This window comes from Cynocephalus volans, chromosome 10 (genome assembly GCF_027409185.1).
Source record: "Cynocephalus volans isolate mCynVol1 chromosome 10, mCynVol1.pri, whole genome shotgun sequence".
Lineage (NCBI taxonomy): Eukaryota > Metazoa > Chordata > Mammalia > Dermoptera > Cynocephalidae > Cynocephalus > Cynocephalus volans.
In genome coordinates this window covers 51645146-51665809 of record NC_084469.1, presented here as the reverse complement: position 1 = coordinate 51665809, position 20664 = coordinate 51645146, and the positions used below count along the sequence as shown (strand labels likewise).

Here is a 20664-nt window from a genome sequence, read left to right as displayed (position 1 = left end):
CCATACCAAAACACCACAGACTGGGTGGCTTAAATAACAGAAATTTATTGTCTCTTAGTTCTGGAGGCCAGAAGTCTGAGATCAAGATCTCGGCAGGTTTGGTTTCTTCTGGGGCTTTCTTGTGGCCTTGTAGATGGCCGCCTCCTCACTGTGTCCTCACATGGTCTCTCCTCTGTAGCTGTGTGTCCCTGGCATCTCTCTGTGTGTCTTAATCTCTTCTTATAAGGACACTAGTCAAATTGGATTAGGGCCCACTCTGAAGGACCCATTTTAACCCAATTACCTCTCTCAAGGCCCTGTCTCCAAATACAGTCACATATTGGGGGTTAGGGCTGCAACATAACAATTTTTTCTTTTTTTGGCAGCTGGCCGGTACATGGATCCAAACTATGACCTTGGTGTTATAAGGCTGCACTCTAACCAACTGAGCTAACTGGCTGCCCCAACAACATATAAATTTTGAGGAGACACACTCAGTCCATAACAAGCAGCAATATGAAACGAATACTTGTGGTCATGGGGGGAGCTAAGGGGAGAATCTCGGGCCAGGGTAAGTTTAATTCTTCAGAAAGTTTGGCAGGTTTAAGTTTGACACACGTCTGAATTGACCAGTTTTACCTGATGATCATGGGTGATAGGGACAAAATTACTCCTGTGAAATAGGAGTATCCGCTGGTTGCCTTGAATTACCCTGCCTGTGACATGAGAGCTTCTATCACTGGAGAGGGACAGAGAAATGCTCCAAGCAGGGAAGATTCTTTCTAGTCAAATATTGGCCTTGCCCTGTTTGTAATCACCTAAAAAACATGCAGATCAGTGTCAGGACATAACCCTACCCATGGGATTTTGGAAGCTGAACGAAGTCATTCTTGCCAAAGTAGAAATAAGCCCTCAGGAGCCTGTTCCCTCCCTTGGCCTGCCATTACAGGATCGTATTTTGGTAGCTGGGACACATGGAGATGACTTGCTCAAGATACAGGTTGAAGTTTCTCCACCATTGTTTGTTCAGGGGGTTCTTTAATTTTTTAATTTTCCTTTTTAAAAATTTCTTTCTTTCTTTCTTTCTTTTTTTTTTAAAAAATGACCTGTAAGGCGATCTTAACCCTTGACTTGGTGTTATCAGCACCACGCTCTCCCAAGTGAGGCACAGGCCGGCACTTTACTTTTTTTTTTTTTTTTTTTTTAAATTTTCCTTTCCACGACATGTGATTTTGACGTGCGACTGAATTTCAGGCAATGGATCATGGAGAGACCTGGCAGCTGTCTGAAAGTCTCCAGAGTTCATCTGGATAAGAATGAAACGTCCAGCTTCCAAATGTCCTTTGCAGTGTCAGAGGCTTCACACTGTAAGATTTTGAGTTCTTTGAGCACAGTATCAGATGGGAGATGGAGTAGATGAAGTAAATGAGAGTGAGATGGGAGGATTTGGGGAGGTAGCAGGTCCAGTATATTCATCAGCTAGGTACGGAATTTCCTCTAGCTTCCGGGGTCTGGCTGCAGGTTTGTTTCTCAGTTTTAAGGGCTGCCACTTCTTGAGACAGAGGCAAAACTCCTAAAAGTTTGGCAACATGAGTACTATTTTTAATTGAATGCCAATAGAAGCCATGAATCCTTTGTTTCCAAACATACCCAAACCATAGATAACCTTGAAAGCATACCTGTTCTCTGTAAATATTGGCTCTCTTATCTTGGGCTAATACACAGGCTTGAATGAGAGCTATGAGTATGCTGTTTTGGAATGTATTTACTTATTTTTAATTTTTATTTATTTATTTTGGTGGCTAGTCAGTGCAGGAATGGAACCCTGGACCTCGGTGTTATTATCAGCACACTCTAACCAACCGAACTAACCAGCCAGTCCAGTCCTACTTTTTGGTGGCTGGCTGGTGCAGGGAACCAAACTCTTGTCTTTGGTGTTATAAGGCCACATTCTAACCAACTGTCCTAACCAGCCAGCCCTATTTTTAATTGGCAAGTAAAACTTGTGTAAGGGCCAGCCCGTGGCTCACTCAGGAGAGTGCGGTGCTGATAACACCAAGGCCCTGGGTTCGTATTCTATATAGGGATGGCCGGTTCGCTCACTGGGAGAGCGTGGTGCCGACAACACCAAGCCAAGGGTTAAGATCCCCTTACCGGTCATCTTAAGAAAAAAAAAAACTTATGTATATTTATGGGGTACAATGGGATGTTTTGATCTATGTATACATTGTAGAAAGATAAAATCAAGCTAATAAACATATCCATCACCACACCAACTTTTCCTGTTTTGTGTGATGAGAATGTTAAAAATCTATTTTTTAGCAATTTTGAAATATACAGTACATGTAACTGTGATGAACATACAGTGCAATAGACCACGTAATGGATTGAATTATGTACCCCCAAAATTCATTGAAGCTTGAATTGTGTCCCTCAAGTTTTATGTATTAGAAATTTGTCCCCCACTGTGACTGTTAAGAGAGTGGGAAATCCTACTATGGTAATTGAAAGGTGCAGCCTTGAAGAGATGATTGGATCGTAGGACTGTGCAGTAGTGAATGGATTAAAAATGGTGGCCGGGGGTGTGGTTCTGAGCACTTTAAAAGAAGAGGAGAGTCTGTCTCTCTCTCTCTCTCTGCTCTCTCTGCTTCCACTATCTTGCAATGTGAGACCCCTGGGCCACTGTTGCCCCCACCAGATGGACTTTGGACTTCCCAGCCTCAGAAACTGTAAGCAATGAATTTTGTTTTCTTTATAAATCACCCAGTTCCAGCTATCTTGTCATAAGCAACAGGAACAGACTAATACAGACCACTAAAACTCATTTCTCCTAACTGAAATGTTGTACCCTTTGGTCAACATCTGCCCTTTCTCCATCCCTCCCCAGCTCCTGAATGTACTATTTGGGCTGCCTTGGGTTCGGAAAGAGGCTTAAACTTCACATGGTGCTTGAAATTCCCCACTGGATGTTTAAGATAAGAGCCATCCACAAAGAAGGTGAAACTGGGATTGCAAGGTCAGGACAAGGAAGAGTGAGAATTTGGGGCTGGCCTGTTAGCTCAGTTGATTAGAGCATGGTGCTGATAACACCAAGGTCCAGGGTTCAATACCTGCACCGGTCAGCCACAAGAAAAGTTTGGGTAATGGAACCACAATCATGAGGCTGTATTCCTCAGATGGCGAGATTCAGGTTTGGGCAGCAGTGGACAGTGAGTGATGCGGGAAGGAGACAGAAGGATTTTGACAGAGGTGAGCCTAAAAGCTGAAAAAACTGCTGGATGTTTTTAGTGACAGCAGCTTGTGTACTGCGTGAAGCACATAAAGATTTGAGAGAATGACCCACAGCAATATCAGCAGTAGCTTGTATCAGCTTAGTGGCAGCTGCAACCGATTACAAGCAACCTGAGCGGTTGGATGGAAGGTGAGTCTGAAAAATGCTATAGGTCTCTGGTTTCCATTATGTTTTGGGGCAAAAACCCCCAGACATGATCTTTCTCATATCAAGCAGGGAAAGGGGAAAGCATAGTTAGGGAGCCCCAATTGCCCCAAGGGCAGGGAGAAGAAAGACTCCAGAGGCTCCAACGAGGAGAGGGAAGGTGTGTCCCAAATTAAAGGTTCTGGGGTAGAGTCTTTTTTATGATGGCTGGCCGGTACAGGGATCCAAACTTGTGACCTTGGGGTTATAAGGCTGTGCTCTAACCAGCTGAGCTAACTGGCCAGGCTTTGGGTAGAGTCCTTAGTCATATCATTCAAGGAAGAGTCAATAGCTGAGAAATTTGGAATCCAATCTCCATGACATCCAAACAGGCCCTGTATTAGTTTCCTAGGGCTGTTTGAAAGTATCACAAATGGGGTGGTTTTAAACAACAGGAGTTTCTTCTCTCACAGTTCTGGAGGCTAGACTTCTGAAAACAAGATGTTGGCAGGGCCACGCTCCCTCTGGAATCTGTAAGGGAATCCATCCTTGCCTCTTCCTAGCTTCTGGTGGTTCGTTGGCTATCTTTGGCATTCCTTGGCTTTCAGCTGCATGGTTTTAGTCTCTGCCTCCATCATCACAAGGCATTCTCCTTACGTCTCTGTCTTCTGGCCATCTTCTTATAAGTACACCAGTCATTTTGAATTAGAGGTCCACCCTACTCCAGTATGACTTCATCTTAACTAAGTACATCTGCAAAGACCCTATTTCCAAATAAGGTCACATTCTGAGGTACTGGGGGATAGGATTTCAAATGTATCTTTTGGGGAGGAACAAAATTCAACCCATGACAGGCCCAGAAACTGTTAGAGCTGTCTGTTAGTCTTGGGTAAAGGAAAATTAATGATGGTGTAAAGGCACCCTGTGGATAAGGTTTTACCTGCAAGTTCATGTCCTAAATAGTGTATTTGTGAGTTACATAGTTGTAATTTGTCCTTACACACCTTGTGTCCCTAATGAGCAAGGCCTTGAGTCAGATATCAAGTGTCAGTGAGTGATGTTGGAATGGACTGGACACACGAGGACGTCATCTACATATTGGGTTAGAGTGGAATTGAGAGGGAAAACCAAATCTCTCAAAAAAGCATTCAGGGTCTAAGAAAAATAAGCAGGGGTTTCGATGAACCATTGAAGCATAGCCATCTATGTTTATTGTTAACTTTCCAGGGGAAAGCTAAAAGGGATTGTGAATTGTTGGGATACAAAGGTGTGTGAAAAAAGCAAGGAGGATGTTAACTCAGTAAAGCGGGTGGTGTTGGGATGTGTAGATAGAGGCCAAGATGGTGTTTGGATTGGAACATTCCTAGTAGGAACAAAGGCTTGACTATTTTATTTATGGCTAGAGCTCTTAGACTAGCTAGTATCCTTTACCATTTGGGTTCTTGGCAGACAGGATGGGAGTGTTGCCAGGGCTGGAATTGGATATTACGAGTCTCTGGATGATGGGCTGGAGGTCCTGGTGGACCTCTGATGTCTGTGTGTAGTAAGGCAGTTTCAGGATGAGCAGGAAAGGATCTATTGCTAGCTTAAGAGGTTCGGCCTCCTACGTGCGACCTGTTTGTTGGTTAGGAAACCCAAAGAGAATGAGGAATGCAGGTCAGCAGATCTTGATACGCGGGATTGAGGGAGAGGCTGATAGTTTTTTGGGGGGGAGGGGATGGTGGTGGTGGGGTGGTGAGGAGGTCTACTAGACTGAGATGCACAGGAGCAGAGTTAGGGACTGTGAGAGACGGGCCCTTTTGTAAATATGAAATGTTATTTTTCCAGATTAATAGAATATCCTACCCTAAGAGATTTATTGGAGTAGTAGCTTGCGTAAGAAACTGTGCTGGGTAGTAGGGATGCTCAATGCGCCCGAGTGGTTTAGACAAGCATAAACCATGCAGCAAATTGTGGTCTCATCACAATCATTGTTGTGTAATGATGGGGGCTGGTACTGTGAGATATTGATGGCAGAGGGTGTATCCCCTGTGTCTACTAAAACCCTGCTAGGATGCCCATTAATGGAGATGATGGTCCTTTCCCCCCGTGGGTTGAGGGGTACTTGTGGACACACAGGAGAAAGTTTGCTGAAAGGTAGTCATTAGGAAGACTGAATCTTAGATTTAAATTTCTGTTTGCATTTTTTTTTTTTAAAGATGACCAGTAAGGGGATCTTAACCCTTGACTTGATGTTGTCAGCACCACGCTCACCCAGTGAGCTAACCGGCCATCCGTATATGGGATCCGAACCCGGGGCCTTGGTGTTATCAGCACCGCACTCTCCCGAGTGAGCCACGGGCCGGCCCCCTGTTTGCACTTTAAAGCTGGACAGTCTCAAGTCCAATGTCCCTTTCCTTTAAAGTATCGTGTCTATCAAGATTAGGTCTTGTGGTAACCAATGCCCCTAAAAGGATGACTTTTTGTCTCTAACTGTTGAAGTTGTAGGGCCCTAAGTTTGTGTTGTGTGGATTCAAATTTATCTGCCATGGCATCTTCATGATGTTGAGCTATCTCCTGGAATTCTGTAATGGAGGCCTTTCACCAGTTAACATTGTTTTTGAATCATGTGTCTAACTTCTGGTCTCAGGATGTTAACAAAACTAGTGGCCAAGGCAGAAGCAGATTAGGACTATTAGTCTTTTCATACATTTTCTAGCCTGAGTCAGTCATTGGAGATGGATTTATCCCTGTGTTGTCTACATTCCCAGATTTTATTTTATTTTTTATTTTTTAAAGATGACTGGTAAGGGGATCTTAACCCTTGACTTGGTGTTGTCAGCACCACGCTCACCCAGTGATCGAACCGGCCATCCGTATATTGGATCCGAACCTGTGGCCTTGGTGTTATCAGCACCACACTCTCCCGAGTGAGCCACAGGCCGGCCCTACATTCCCAGATTTTCGACCAATCAATTTTAGAAGGATGGGCATTCAGGATGGAGTCTAAGAGACGTTTCCCAATAGTATTAGCTCTGACTATGCATCAGAGATGTCCTGGCTCGTTTGGATATCCTCATTTACTGAATAGGTAATAGCTATTCAATTTCATTTGAATAGCTTATTCAAATGAAAGAACTGCAGCCCCAGAACTGTCCAGCAGATGGACAAGTTGCTACAGATTTGGAAATCTCAGCGTAAGCTCCCAGTACTAGCCTATATTGGCTGCTATTTTCTTCCCTGTTTTTATAATGCTCTGGTACGTCTTTAATTGCTTAATTAAATTGTAAGTCTTAATTAAACTAAATCTGAGCATAACCAAGGTTTAAAGAGAAATCGTTCAGGTACATGCTCAGATCCTTCACCTTCAGCTGTGGAGGTCAGAGGGCCAAGTGTCAGGGTATCAGTAAAGAATTGGGAAATGGAGAACAGGAGTCAAAGGTAGAGAGAGGTGGACACCTGTTCCCTTTAGTCCATTCCCTCTGCCCACAACCTGAAAGCCAAGATGAAGCTTAAGAGATCAGCTGAGACAACCCACCTTCCCTGACCCCCAAGCTTGCTCTAGGATACTCCTGCGTCCTGGATACCCTCAGCCAAGCCCTGCACACTCTGGCTCATCACTACCTAGACACAGCTGTGTTGCTCCACTGGATGGTGAACCTCATGAGGATGGGGCTGACCCTGTCTCGGTCACCACTATGTCTCCAGCAACACCGAGCAGAGTGGCACAAATTGGGAAAATCGTTCAAATCATTGTGAATAAGCACATTCAGTGTGTAGAGAAGCTATCACATCAATACAAAAGAAAATACTAAGTATTGGGGATCGGGCTTCTACTACCGACCAGACGTGTGCCGACTGCATTGTTATCAATAGTCATGATTAGTAGTAACACCAAATAAAAATTGATCATCACACACCGTGACATTACTTGTCTCTGTCCAAGTCCCCCCAGTCACGTCCCTTCCACGTCCCCCACTTCCGACTCCTGCTGCGGTCCCCTGCCCTCTCTTCCCTGCCTTTCTCTCCTCTAGTCTTCCTCCCGGCAGTCCTCCCTGTGTGCTCTCCCCAGCAGCTCCTCCTCCTTCGGCCCCTCCCCCACCCCTCCGTCCTCCCTCCGCCGCGCCTCCCTCCGCCGCGCCTCCTCTTCAGGCCGCCCTCCTTCCCATGATCTCCGTCTTGGTAAGCAGCAGGCTAACGATTCAAGAGTTCGGTGTGGTCAGACGCTGAGGCCAGGGGGCCAGCGACGGGTCCGTTTTAATGGTTGGGGAGACGGGGAGGCGCCCTTCGGCACAACGCCCCACCCCTCCGCGCGCGCCCCACCGAGCGTGGGCAGCAGTTCCCGCGGAACAGTTCTCTGCGGGGATGGTGTGGGGGCGAGGGCAGCCACGCGGCGGGGCGCGGGGCCTCAGAGGACGCTGATGCGCTCGGCCAGCCCCTGCATGTCGCTGTCCTGCGGTGGCAGGGCCGCCCCGAGCTCCCCGTCGACCGGGAGCCCAGGCCCGGGCAGCGGGTGCTCCGCCACAAACTGCTCCCAGCGCGCATCATCGCTCTCGTGCGTGATGTACCGTTCGCCCATCTTCCCCTCCAGCTCCCGGAGGTCCTGCCACGTCGGGTACTCCTGGGCAGGGGAGACCGAGGGTTAGCTCCGGGGCTGCACCTAGGACAGCCGGCCGCGGCCTGAGCAGCCCCGGGGTACTTACCATCCGACGGTGAAGCCACACCCCTCACAACGCGCCCAGCCAATAGGGACTTAGCTCCACCCCCTTACACAGCCCAGCCCAAGGGAGGCTCAGCCTCGTTCCCCAGCCAAGCGTACCTACCTACACCTTTTGACACCTGCCCCGCCAGTAAGAGCTCCAGTTCCACCCCTTCCTCCAACCCCGCCAACGGGTCAGCCCCGCCCCCTGCATCACCTGTAACCAGGGGTGGCTGAGAGACTTGTCCACACTGTAGCGCTTGCGCATCTTCACCTGCAGCAGGTTGTTGATGAGGTCGATGGCTGCACGGGAAGGAGGCAGTTCAAGCCCTGCGGGGTGAGGGGCGGCCCCTCCTCCAACAGGCCACCCCAGCCTCCCTGCCTGTCTTCTTCTGCCCTAGCCCAGGTGGCTCAGAAGCCTCCCCTGTGCCAAACTTATTTAACAAATTTAATGAGGAAATCCACCCATTTCCTCATTAAATGATAAATTTGCCGGCTCCTTTGCGGGCACACTAGCTCCTATGTCTCTTCACCAATTCTCTACCTCAGTTTTCCCATTCCTATGTCACCTTCACAATTTTTGTCACATGCAGGGGTACATATACCTGTACTATACTTCATTTATATTTTTCTTCAAGCTAATGCATTTAGCCAGGCTCCAGGCCTCTCAGGAACCTCACTGCCCAACCACGTGGTAAGTGAGTCCTATGTACCTCCTGCCGAGATGTGGCTCCAGGGGCTGGCCGGGTACATGAAGGCAGCGTTCTGGATTTGGTCGTTGATGTCCTCGTCCTCGTTGAATGGGAACGTGCCGCTGAGGCTGACATACATGATCACGCCTACTGACCACATGTCCAGCGAGCGGTTGTAGCCCTGGTTGAGCAGCACCTCGGGCGCCAGGTAGGCCGGCGTGCCCACCACCGAGCGGCGGAACGACTTCTCACCGATGATGCGCGCAAAGCCGAAGTCACACAGCTTCACCTGAGGAAGGCAAGGGCTGAAGGGCCTGAGCCGGTGGTGACGAAGCTGCACCTGCCCCGGTACCCCCTCCCCCCCAACCCTGGTATTCCAGAGAAAACCAAGTGCTGGTTTGAATCAAGGCTCTGACGCTGGGCAAGTGATTTCCCCTCTCTGTGCCTCAGCTTCCTCGTCTATCCAAGCAGGAGGAGCATAACAGTGCCTATCTCAAAGGGCTGTCATGAGGATTACATGAGTTAATCCATCCTAAAGCTCACAGGACAATGCCCCACATACAGTGAGCACTAAATAAATGCTACCTCGGGCCAACTTGTGGCTCACTTGGGAGAGCGTGGTGCTGACAACACCAAGTCAAGGGTTAAGATCCCCTTACTGGCCATCTTTAAAAAATAATAAAATAAAATAAATGCTACCGGTTGCTACACCTCTCCCAGCCGGAACAGGTCTCTTAACCTCCTTGTGCTTCTGTTTCCTATTTTGCACAATGGAGACCTTAACAGTCCCTAGGCTTTCCTAGGGATTAAATGCGACCAGGTGTAAAGTGCTGACCACAGTATCCAGCAGACAGTAACAGGGTCATGCCTACCCTTCCCTTGTTAATGGCAGCAGTCTAAGGTCATGGCCAGGCTTTGGAGCCAGCCAGACCTGGGTTCAAGGTCCTACTCTACTGCCTACCAGTCCGAACCTTGGTTGCCACCACCTCTGTTCACGTATTTTCTCTTCTCTGCTCTAAAACCCTTCCTTGGCTCACTGTTTCTCTTAGAATCAAGCCCCGAATCCTTGAAGCCTAACGCCTCTGTCACCTTCAAAACCAGCCACATCGAGATTCAGCCCAGCCCCTGAGCTGAATCTCAGTGTAACAACCACACCCACCTTTCCTAAGGTCCTTTGCCTTTTCTCCAGTCCTTACTGACCGTTTCCTTTCCTGAGATCCACCCTTTTCTACAGCTCTTTCGATGAAATATCACTTGGCAATAAGCAGAAATGAAGTACTAGGCTGGCCATTTAGCTCAGTTGGTTAGAGTGCTGCCTTATAACACCAAGGTACATGGGTTCGGATCCCATACCAGCCAGCCACCAAAAAATAACAAATAATGGAGTACCAATATGTGTTCCAACATGGAGGAACCTTGATAACATTATGTTAAGTGAAAGAAGCCAGACACAAAGGACCACATATTGTATTATTGTATGATTCCATTTATATAAAATGTCCAGAATAGGCAAATCTATAGAGACAGAAAGGAGACTGGGTGGGGAAGGCGGATGGCAATGGTGGGACTGGTGGATACTGGCTAAGGAGTACAAGGTTTCTTAAAGGAGTGACTAAAAATGTTCTCAAATTGACTGTGGTGATGAGTGCGCAACTCTGTGAAAATACTAAAAGCCACTGAACTGTATACCTTAAATGGAAGAATTGTATAATATGTGAATTATATCTCAATAAATCTGTTAAAAAACCAAAGTACAGCTCCTCCAAACACAGCCCCTTTGCACAAGCTGTTCCCTCTGTCTAGAATACTTGTTCTCCCCCAAAACGGCTACTCTTTCTTCAGAGAGGTTTTCCCTGACTCTCCAACTAGAGCATACATCTTCTGCTTATGTGAGCCCATAGAATTGTGTTACAGACTCATGACAGATATAATGGCATTTGTATGTCAAGTTGATCGTGTACTCTTCCTTTATGATCTGCACTGTCCAGTACGGTGGACACTGGCTACATGTGGCTGTGAGTGCTTGAAATGTGGCAAGGGATCCTGAGAAACTGATTTTTAATTTTAATTAATCTACATTTAAAAACTGATCCTCAATTCAGTTGCTGGAAAACTTTTAAATATGTTTGGAACAACTTGGGTACGTCAATCTATTTTTTCAACTGTTAATTTTACAAAGTCTAGATACAAATCAAGTATTTCTGCTAAAAATTTAGCATCTGAATAGCGATGTGCTATAAAAATCTGGTGTATAAAAAAATACACCAGATTTTAATGACTTAATATGAAAAGTAGAATATTTTATTTTTTCATTTTTTCTTTTTAAGCAACTACATCATATGATAATAGAATATTTCATTAATAATTTTTATGTCAAGTACATGTTGAGTAAAGTGTTAATGTTGGGATAAACTAAATTAATAAAATTAATTCACTTGTTTCTTTGTACTTTTCTTAATGCGGCATCCAGAAAATGTAAACTTATGTATTTGGCCTATATTATATTTCTAATGGATACCAGTGCTTTATTTATTTATTTATTTTTAATTGGGGGGGGGGGGCTGGCTGGGATGAGGATCCAAATCCATGACCTTGGGGTTTGATGGAGTTTGGATGTGTTGTCCCCTCCAAAACTCATATGGAAATTTGTTCCCAATGTGGCAGTGTTGGAAACTGATTGAGTCATGGGGGCAGATCCCTTATGAATGGATTAATGCTCTCCCTGGAGGAGGGGGGAGTAATGAGTGAGTTCTCGCTCTATTAGTTTCTGTAAGAGCTTGTTGTTCATAGGACCCTGGCACAGGTCCTCTCTCTCTCTCTCTCTCTCTCTCTCTTACTTCCTCTCGCCATGTGATCTGCTGGTACCCGCCGGCTCCCTGATAATTTTCGCCATGAGTAGAAGCAGCCTGAGGCCCGTGCCAGATGCAGCTGTCCCAGAATTGTAAGCCAAATAAACCTCTCTTCTTTATAAATTACCCAGTCTCAGGTAATTCTGTTATAGCAACACAAAATGGACTAAAACAGGGTTATAAGGACCACTGCTTTCAATCAGGTTTCTCTACTGGCCAGCCGCCAAAAAATAAATAAATAAATTGGGGGTTTCTCAAGCTTGGCACTATTGACATTTAGGGCCAGATGATTGTTGTGGGGGACCATCCTGTGCACTGAAGGATGTTTAGTAGCATCCCTTCATGCCAGTAGCAACCCCCTCCCAACCCCTGCCACAGTTGTGACAACCAAAAATGTTTCCAACATTGTCAAATGTCCCTTGGGAGGCAACCCCACCCCCACCCCAACCCCGCAGCTGAATACCATTGCTTGGCACATAAGAGGTATACAATAGGCATAATTTTTAGTTGACTAAAATGAGCCTCTGTCTTTTAAAATGAAATGAATAAAATGATATGCAAAACACAGATAATAAAGCAAAAACTTCACAGGCATGTGGAAGGGTTAAATGAGAATCTGTAACTAAAGGTTCTTAAACACAGTAGGCGCTCAATAATCCTAACTGTTATAAACATCACCCTGCCCAACTTCACTCCCCCCATAAGGGGGTTCTCACCTCCTAGCAAGAGGATTGTGCAAACTGTTTCCCTAACAGGCCACAGAGAAAATAAACTGTTATTCCTCAATATTTGTTCTCTGCTTCTCCCTTAGTAATAAAAACCCTGAATTGAACAGGCCACATGGCCACCCAAAAATAAGGACTACATTTCCCAGCCTCCCTTGCAACCAGCCCTCACCATGTGATCATGTTTTGGCCAATAGGATGTGAGAAGTGATACAGCCTCAGGGAAGGAAAGGATTGTGTCCATTCCTTCTACCTCTTTTTTTCCCTCCATTCCACTGGCTAGAAAGCAGACATGGTAGGGGGTTGTTGCGGATCATGAAGGAAGACCTGTCAACACCACAGAGACCAGAACAACAAGACAGCAGGAGGCTTGGTTCCCAACACTGTGGAACTGCTTTTTCAGCTCCAGAATGCTTATGCCAGACTCTGCATGAGTAAGAAAAAAACCCTATCTTTTTTTTTCTTCAGTACAGGGATCAAACCCTGCACCTTGGTGTTATCAGCACCATGCTCTAACCAACCGAGCTAATCAGCCAGCCCACAAGCCCCTATCTTATTGAAGCCATTGTTATCCTGGGTTTCTGTGTCTGCAGCTGAACCTATATCTTGATTAATACAATACCCTCCCACTACCAATGTTGGCTGACTTCCTCAAATCAGGAAGAGGCATAACAGACCTGAGGAAATGGGTCAGCTGATGCCAGCAACACATTTTCCGGTTTCAGGTCACAGTGGACAATGTTCTTGAAGTGGAGGTGTCTCAAAGCCACCAGGATCTGAAGGGAAGAAATGGGGCCGGTAAGAAAGGTAGAGAGGTACCTGCCTCAGATTCTACCTTCAGTAGCCAGCCCTCCAAACCCTCCATGCCTTTATCTGCACCTCCCCAGGGTTAGGGGAGGCATTGGAGCATCAAAGAATATCAGAACCCCAGAACCACTTACACCTGAGAGATAAGAGTGGGACACAGACTTCTAAAAAGGTTGGGCTAGAGTGGAGGGGCTAGGAAGATCCTGAGACCCTCTGGCCTATAGTAAACTCCTGAAGAACTATTAATAGAGCAGGGGCTTTCAAGAAGGTTCTGTTTGTGATTCCATTTTTTTAAAAGTATTTTTTCATCCTTAAAAAATCTGTAATAAAAAACAATACAAACCACAAACAATATAAATTTGACATGGGTTTTATACCAAATGTAATTCTCTTAAGAGATGGGGGAGATTCTGGAGCCAGTCTGCCCAGGTGGAAAACCAGGCTCCACACTTACTAACTTGTGGCCTTGGGCAAGTCACTTCACCTCTCAAGTTCTCAGTTTTCTCTGTAAAATGGGGGTAATAACGGTACCCACCTCACAGGTTGCTGTGAAGTTTAAATGGGTCAGTGCTTGTCAAGTGCTTAGGGTAGTGTCTGGCACAGAACAAACACTATATGTTAGCTATTATTATCATTATTATCGGTTATTATTTTTGTGATGGCTTATTGGTAAATATATTTATGTGTGAGTCTGAAATAGCTTTTCCTGCTGTATCTGTTCATTCAAGTATTCTATGTTGGCAAGGTGAGCTGATTTTTTTTTTTTTTAAATCAAAAAACTTACCATTTGTAAACATTCATCTATGGGAACCATGATTTTCCCTGATTCTGTGTAACCCAAACAAAATACCAAATACACTGGAAGCACAGAGTGATGTAAGCATGCAATTGTAATCTGTTTCTCAGAATTTGAATATTTGTGTTTATCCTCTCTGTTTTCACTGGATGACTTTCTAGTAAGGAAATACTATTTGAAAGCCACTGCTATAGTCCAACCTCCTCATTTTATAGACTGGGAGACAGAGATGGAAATATGTATGTGTATATGTCGTCTCCAGATATTCTGTTAGTTGACTTTTCTCCCAGTTAATGTGGTGAAGAAAGAAGGCAGATTGGAAGCTAGACAGATCCAGGTTCAAATCTTGGACAGACAGTTCCCCAGCTGTGTGACCTGGGCTGAGACTGGTAACTCTCTGAACCTTGGTTTCCTCATCTATAAAATGGGAGTTAGAATGATACCTACCTCAGAGGGTGGTGGTGAGCCCTAAATTAGTTCATGAGATAAAGGGCTTAGCACAGGACTTGGGGCTGGGGCAGGCAAGAACCCAGAAAGCAGAAATCTGCAGAGAGAGAGAGAGAGGAGAGAGCAGGCAAAAAGAGAGGAAAAGATGGAAGGTCAAAAGAGGAGCTGCCTCAGTTGCTGAAAGCAGCCAGTTGCCCCTCTCCACTTAAAATCTAGATGAGCCTATCTCAGTGTGTTTCTGTCCCCACCCCACAAGCCAGCCTAACCAACACAGGCACACTGCTTGGGAGCATGACAGTGCTGGGCCAGGGCAAAAGAGGTGCACCACAGAGAACTTTGCAACCAACAGAGAAGATGTCCCACAATTAGGTGAGGTACCAGCCAGATGGGAAGGCCTTTCTAGGAAGGATGTGAAACCCAGAAACCACAAAAGGGAACATTTAACATTGTAAAAATTAAAACTCTTCATGGCAAATAAGAGCCATAAACAAAATGAAGAGGCAAATAAATACTGGGATAAAAGAATTGGACAACGTTAAATGACAAGGGTCTAATGTCCCTCCTATACAAAGAGTTCTTATAATTCAAAAAGAAAAAGACAGAATAATCCAATTAGACGGGCAAAGGGTACATAAAATAAAGGCCAATAAACATGAAAATATGCTCCACTTCACCCATAATTTTTGAACTGCCAAATAAAGCCAAGCAAAGTATAATTTTTCTACCTATATGAAAGGTAATTATTTTTATCCAGTGTTGGTAAGGAGTGAGAAAATAGGCAACCTCACTCTGTTGGGAGCAAAGATTGAAAGGTATTTTAGAGAATAACTGTACCAAAAAAAAAAAGAATAACTGAACATCTTTTAAAAAATTTAAAGCACATTTCTCTGGACTTGAAATCTACTATTTGAAACGTGTTCTATAGAAATTCTCCCACCAGAGCCCAATGGTATTTGCAAATGGATGTTCACAGGATATTGTTGGTAATGGTGGAAAAGTGAAAACAACCTACATGTTCAGCGACTAAGGTATTTGGTGATACACATCATGTAATACAATTTAACCACTATTAGAGTGAAAAACTTTAAAGGCAGAACAACACACATATATATGACATGAGACCAAGTAAAATACACACACATAGAAAATCTGTTTGAATATAACACAAATTAGTTTGACAATACTAGTTAAAAGCTCAGATCCTAGGTTAAGATCCCACCAGCTGTGTGACCCTGGGCAAGTTACTTGATGTCTCTGAGCCTTGTTTCCTCAACTGTAAAAGGGAAGCGATAATAATACACCTATTACATAGGTTGCTATAAAGATTAAACGAATTAAAAGAGTAAGTGCTCAATAAATGTTAGTGACCACATTATTTACACCGTCATTATCAGCCTCTCCCATCCCAGCCCTGCCCACTCTGGGTGATCACTGTGGCTGTTTTGGTACTGCTGTGCCCAGCACTGCCCAGCACGGGACTGAACACAGAGCAGGGACTCAGGGAGTGTCTGTTGAATAATACAATAAATGAAAGAATCAATGAGAGAGAAAAAAGGCTTCTTTCCCCTTTCTTCTAGATTAGTAAAGTCAGGCACAGGGGGACTGACCCATCACTTATTTTTTTCTATAATAATAATAGCTGTTATTATTACTACTACTGTATTATTTTTCTAGTTAATTATTCTATTATTACTCTATTCTCTTGTTATTTATTACTTGTTACTTTTTAATAAGTATTGTCCTTTTTCTTTCTTTCTTTTTTTTTTTTTTTTTTTTGTCATTTTTGTGACCGGCCACACCGTGCTCAGCCAGTGAGCGCACCAGCGGCCATCCTTATATAGGATCCAAACCCGCGGCGGGAGCACTGCTGCGCTCCCAGCGCTGCACTCTCCCGAGTGCGCCATGGGGTCGGCCCATTGTCCTTTTTCTTTTACTGCTATTATTACTACTCTATGATTATGTTTCTATTATCTATTATGACTCACACCAGTATCTTCCTTAGCCTCCCCTTGGGAGAACAGGAGGAGCCAGGGAGGGTAGGGCAGCAGCGGGCAGCATGGGCTGGCGCACCTGAGTGATGAGGAACTTGGTGAGGCGTTCAGGCAGCCGGCCCTTCTCGCTGGAGAGGATCATTTCTAACATATCCCCGTGTAGCTTTTCCATCACCACAAACACTTTTTCAGGAGTCTCGAACATGCACTCCAGGTTCACAATCCCAGGATGCCGCAGACTCTGGGGGGTGGGAAGGGGTCAGGACCCAGGTTGCCCATGAACTCAGACTCCAGGGGTCAGCCATGGGAGCAGGAAGACGATAGACAAGGAGAGAAGGATATCCCTAGGGGGTGGCATTGGGAGAGGGAAGGGGGCTTCCCACAGACCAAGACAGAATGAGCCCCCCGGCCCTCCATCCCTCTCCAGTGTCCAGAAAAAGCTTTACATCATGAAATTCTAGAAAGGGCCCAGGGTTGCAGGAGGGAGGGAGGGAGAGGGAGCTTGAGGAAATAGAAGGGAGCTTCGTATATCTTTATCTTTTAAATCCACACCCTCCTCCCTCTTATCCCAATCCTGTCCTGGCCTAAACCCATCTGTCCTGCCCAGATGCCCACCCAGCCTCCTCCCTGGGCTCCAGGCTCCAGCCACATCCCTTTCCACTCCCTCTAGATGGCAGCCAAGGGATTTTTCTAAAGTACACACCTCATTCTGTCCCTTCCTTGCTCAAAATCCTCCTATGGCCCCCCACAGGGTAAAACCCCACCCTCCTCCCTGGCCTCACCTCCCACCATCTCCTTCCTGGAAGACCTCACGTTCCCTCTCTCCTCCAGGCCTTCCCACAGGCTGGCTCCTCTGCTCAGAACACCTTTGGCCCCCTTCAGTCTCAACATGCACGTTCCCTCCTCCAGGAAGCCTTCCCTGACCACCCCCAGACAGGGTCAGTTGCCTCCTGAAAGGCGCAAACAGGAAGAGAAGGCCCTTCTTGGATGGGGACAGAGCTGGACCACAGACCCTGGTGGTCACCTGCAGAATGGCCACTTCATTCCGGAGCTGGCTCTCCTGCTTGGTGGGGAAGCGCAGTTTGTCTATGACCTTCACTGCCACATCCCGGCCCGTCTTCCGGTGCTTTCCTAGGCAGGGAATAGTATAGGTGGAGGATGAGGGAGCAGGACCTTCCAGTTCCTCCAGGAAGAGCCCCACTCCTGCTGCCCACCGCACCCCCATGGATGCACAGTCAGGGTTGTTGGACAAAGGTGACTAAGGCCATCATGGTGGCTCTGAGGGGTCCACAAGATATGGCACCATCCAGGGCTGAGACAGTCACCTCAAGGAACAGGGGCAGCCGGTGCAACAAGATGAGCTCATGGTGCACGCTATGCGCCACGAGTCCCTGCGCCACATTTTCCTCATTGAGGAGCTACTGCTCTTTGCCAAGCCTTGCTGTGGACCCACAGGCACTGACACATTTACCTATAGGTGCTCCTTCAAGATGGCAGACTTTAGCATCACTGAGTGCTCCGGGGATAGCAATTGGCACTTTGAGATCTGGTTCCACCCCCACAAAGCCAGGGACACCTTTGTGCTGCAGGACTCCAGCTTGGCCACCAAGCAGGCCTGGACAGTTGACATCTCCTGCCTGCTCTGGAGGCAGGCAGTCCACAACAAGGAGATGCACATGGCTGAGACGGTGTCCACAGGTGTGGGGAATGCGGCCTTCTGGGAGATTGCCCCAGAGAAGACACCAACAACCACACCATCAACTGCGTCCTAACGTGCCAACAAGTTCACTCTTAGGCCTCCATTGCTGTGGCCCCGTTTGACTATGACAGCCTCTACCTGCGGGCCTCAAGCTCCCTTCCCAGAGACGCTGCCTCTTGCTCTCTTCTGCGGTCCTTCAAACTGCACCTGTACATATCCCCGGCTCTTCTGGACCTCCACCAGCCCCTGTATCCCCCACATTCCTGGAGGAAGCAGCGCTGGAGGCTGATGCAGAAGCAGGGCAGCCAGCCCTCTTTGACTCCTGAGAACTCAGAGGTCTCGTCCCAGTGACCAGTGGCCAGTGGCACCAGTGGCTCTGACAGCAGCTGTGTCAGGGCAGGCCCTGGGCAGGGGCCTTGAGGACTTGTCCTATGTCTGAGTCCAGGCTAGAAGGCGAGGAGTGGATCCAGCAGCCTGTAGCTCCAAGGAACATCATCTCTCTGGATCTGCTGTGACCAGGTGTGGCTTGCACTTGAGCCACCTCCAGCCCACATGTGCAGCCCTGTTGACTAGCTTTCTGATGTCTGTGGCCATTGGACAGACCGGCATGGGCCTTTCTAGGGAAGTCTGGCTGCAGAGCCTAAATGAGTTCCTGATCACAGGTTCCTAGCTCCATGTTCCCTTCTCCTGTCCCCTCTCCAGCTCCCACCCCGGTTGTGGGTTAGGGATAGGCTAGAGCAGAGGGTGGGTGTTTCCATGCTCTAGGCTGGTGTCCACAGGGCCCCACTTACTCTCACTCTCCACCATGTGGTTCCAGGCAGTGACTGGGCTGCCCCTGCCCCCAGGAGGGACACACGCAGGTTATCCAGCAGCTGCTTCCCAATCCCTGCCTTAAAGCTGAGCTCTCCAAACATAGGGGCCAGCCAACCCCTACTGGGCCCTTCCTCTTGCCTGCCTTGGCTCCCCAGGCCCAGTCCCTTCTTTCCCAGGCCAGTTTGGTTATTTTGACCTGATGCCTTTTGAATAGCTTTCAATTAGTCATCCAAAGTCATCTATCTCACTGGTTCTTAGGCTTTTGGCATCTCAGAGAAGGAATCTAGGCCTCTGACTCATGATTCACTCTTATTTGTTTATAATTTAAAAAAATAGACTAATAAGTAAAAAAACATAAGATATGGGGGGATCTGGGAGTAAAGGTGGAATGAAGGAAGGTAAAAGAGTTCTGAGGAAGGGAATCGATAACATAAAAAACTAGGTTTATAACCAATCAGAATTTAGAATCTAGTTCTGCGGCCGATCAGAGTGCAGAGTTTACCCTCCCTATTAAAAACAGGAAGAAAGTCTATTGGCTTTTCCCAATGAGAAAAGGAGAGTCTGCAACCACCTGCACTCAGGATCTAGCTTTCCAAGACAATCAAAACAGGAGGTAAGCATATGGCCAATCAGCAAGGAAGGTTTGGAGCCCAGAGGCCCCTCGGATTAGCTCTGAAGCATCCTTACCTCCATAGACCACACCAAACTGCCCTGAGCCCAGCACCTCATCAGGGAAGATCTGGTAGACAGTGGCGATGTCCTGCAGGATGGAGACAGGGAGGGTGAGGGATGCAAATGGAGATGGGAGGGTCAAGGAGACAGCAGAGCTGCGGAGGCTGTGTTGAGGAAGAGGGCATCAGGTGTGGGCGGGAGTCTCACCACATTCTCTTGAATCTGACTGTTAGACACAGAGATGCTCAGAGAAGCTTGTCCTGGGGAGAGGGGAGAGATAGAGGTGAGGGGACCCCAGGCTAAGGATTATCTTCACCCATACCTCCAAAAGCAGCCTCTGGAGACAGACCACCCAGGTTCAAATCCAGGTGATACAATATGCAACTTCAGGCTAGTGTCTTGTCCACTATGAACCTTAGTTTCCTCATCTGGAAAATGGGAATAATAAAAAGACCTCCCTCATAGGGCCACCAGGAGGAGTGAATGAGGGGCTCAAGAAGTGATGTCACAAAGGATTCTGTTGAGCATTTTACTCCACGATCTCAGTGCCAAGGGAGGAACACTGACCCCATTTTATAAAGAAGGAAACAGGCTTGGAGGGAAAGTCCAAGCTGACTCCAGCATCTTCCCCAAACTTGCCCTCCTACAAACATAACCAGAGCCGGACATTTCCAAAGAACTGATCCTTCTGCCATTTGAAAGTCTCTTTCTTCCTCTACCTCCCCACAGTCCAGTCTAGTCCTCCTGACCCGGGTCTTCAACCCCCAGCCTCTTTCCTGGCCTCCTTTCGCTAATCTTGCCCCTTCCTGTTCACTCTCCATAGGGAAGCCAGAGAGATCTTGCTGAAGTACAAACCTAACCCTGTCCTTCCCCTGCTCACGTCCTACCATGGCTCCCAGTGCCTTTGGGAGGAAGACCAAGCCACTTAAAAGGCCTAAAAGACATGGTCTAGCCCCTCATCCATCTCTGACTTCAACCCCTACCATGCTGCTGTGTATTCCCAACACACTGACTTCCTTGCTGGGCCTCAAATACAGCAAGCTCTGTCCTGCCTCCTGGCCATTGCACACGTGGTTCCCTCTGCCAGGAATGCTCTTTCCC

At 46.9% G+C, this 20664-nt stretch overlaps 1 protein-coding gene across 2 annotated transcripts in view; it reads right to left on the bottom strand.

The window, feature by feature from the left end:
• Positions 1-7572: 7572 nt before the first annotated feature.
• Positions 7573-20664, bottom strand: part of PRKD2 (protein kinase D2) — a 32272-nt gene continuing 19180 nt past the window's right edge. For both annotated transcript variants that reach the window (XM_063110503.1, XM_063110504.1), the window contains exons 12-19: positions 19771-19823; positions 19579-19651; positions 17404-17510; positions 16459-16620; positions 13016-13114; positions 8786-9053; positions 8290-8375; positions 7573-7994 (exon numbers count right to left, since the gene is read on the bottom strand). In XM_063110503.1, coding sequence (XP_062966573.1) covers positions 7782-7994; positions 8290-8375; positions 8786-9053; positions 13016-13114; positions 16459-16620; positions 17404-17510; positions 19579-19651; positions 19771-19823 — 1061 coding nt within the window. In that variant the 3' untranslated portion in view covers positions 7573-7781. The remainder of the gene's footprint in view (positions 7995-8289; positions 8376-8785; positions 9054-13015; positions 13115-16458; positions 16621-17403; positions 17511-19578; positions 19652-19770; positions 19824-20664) is intronic.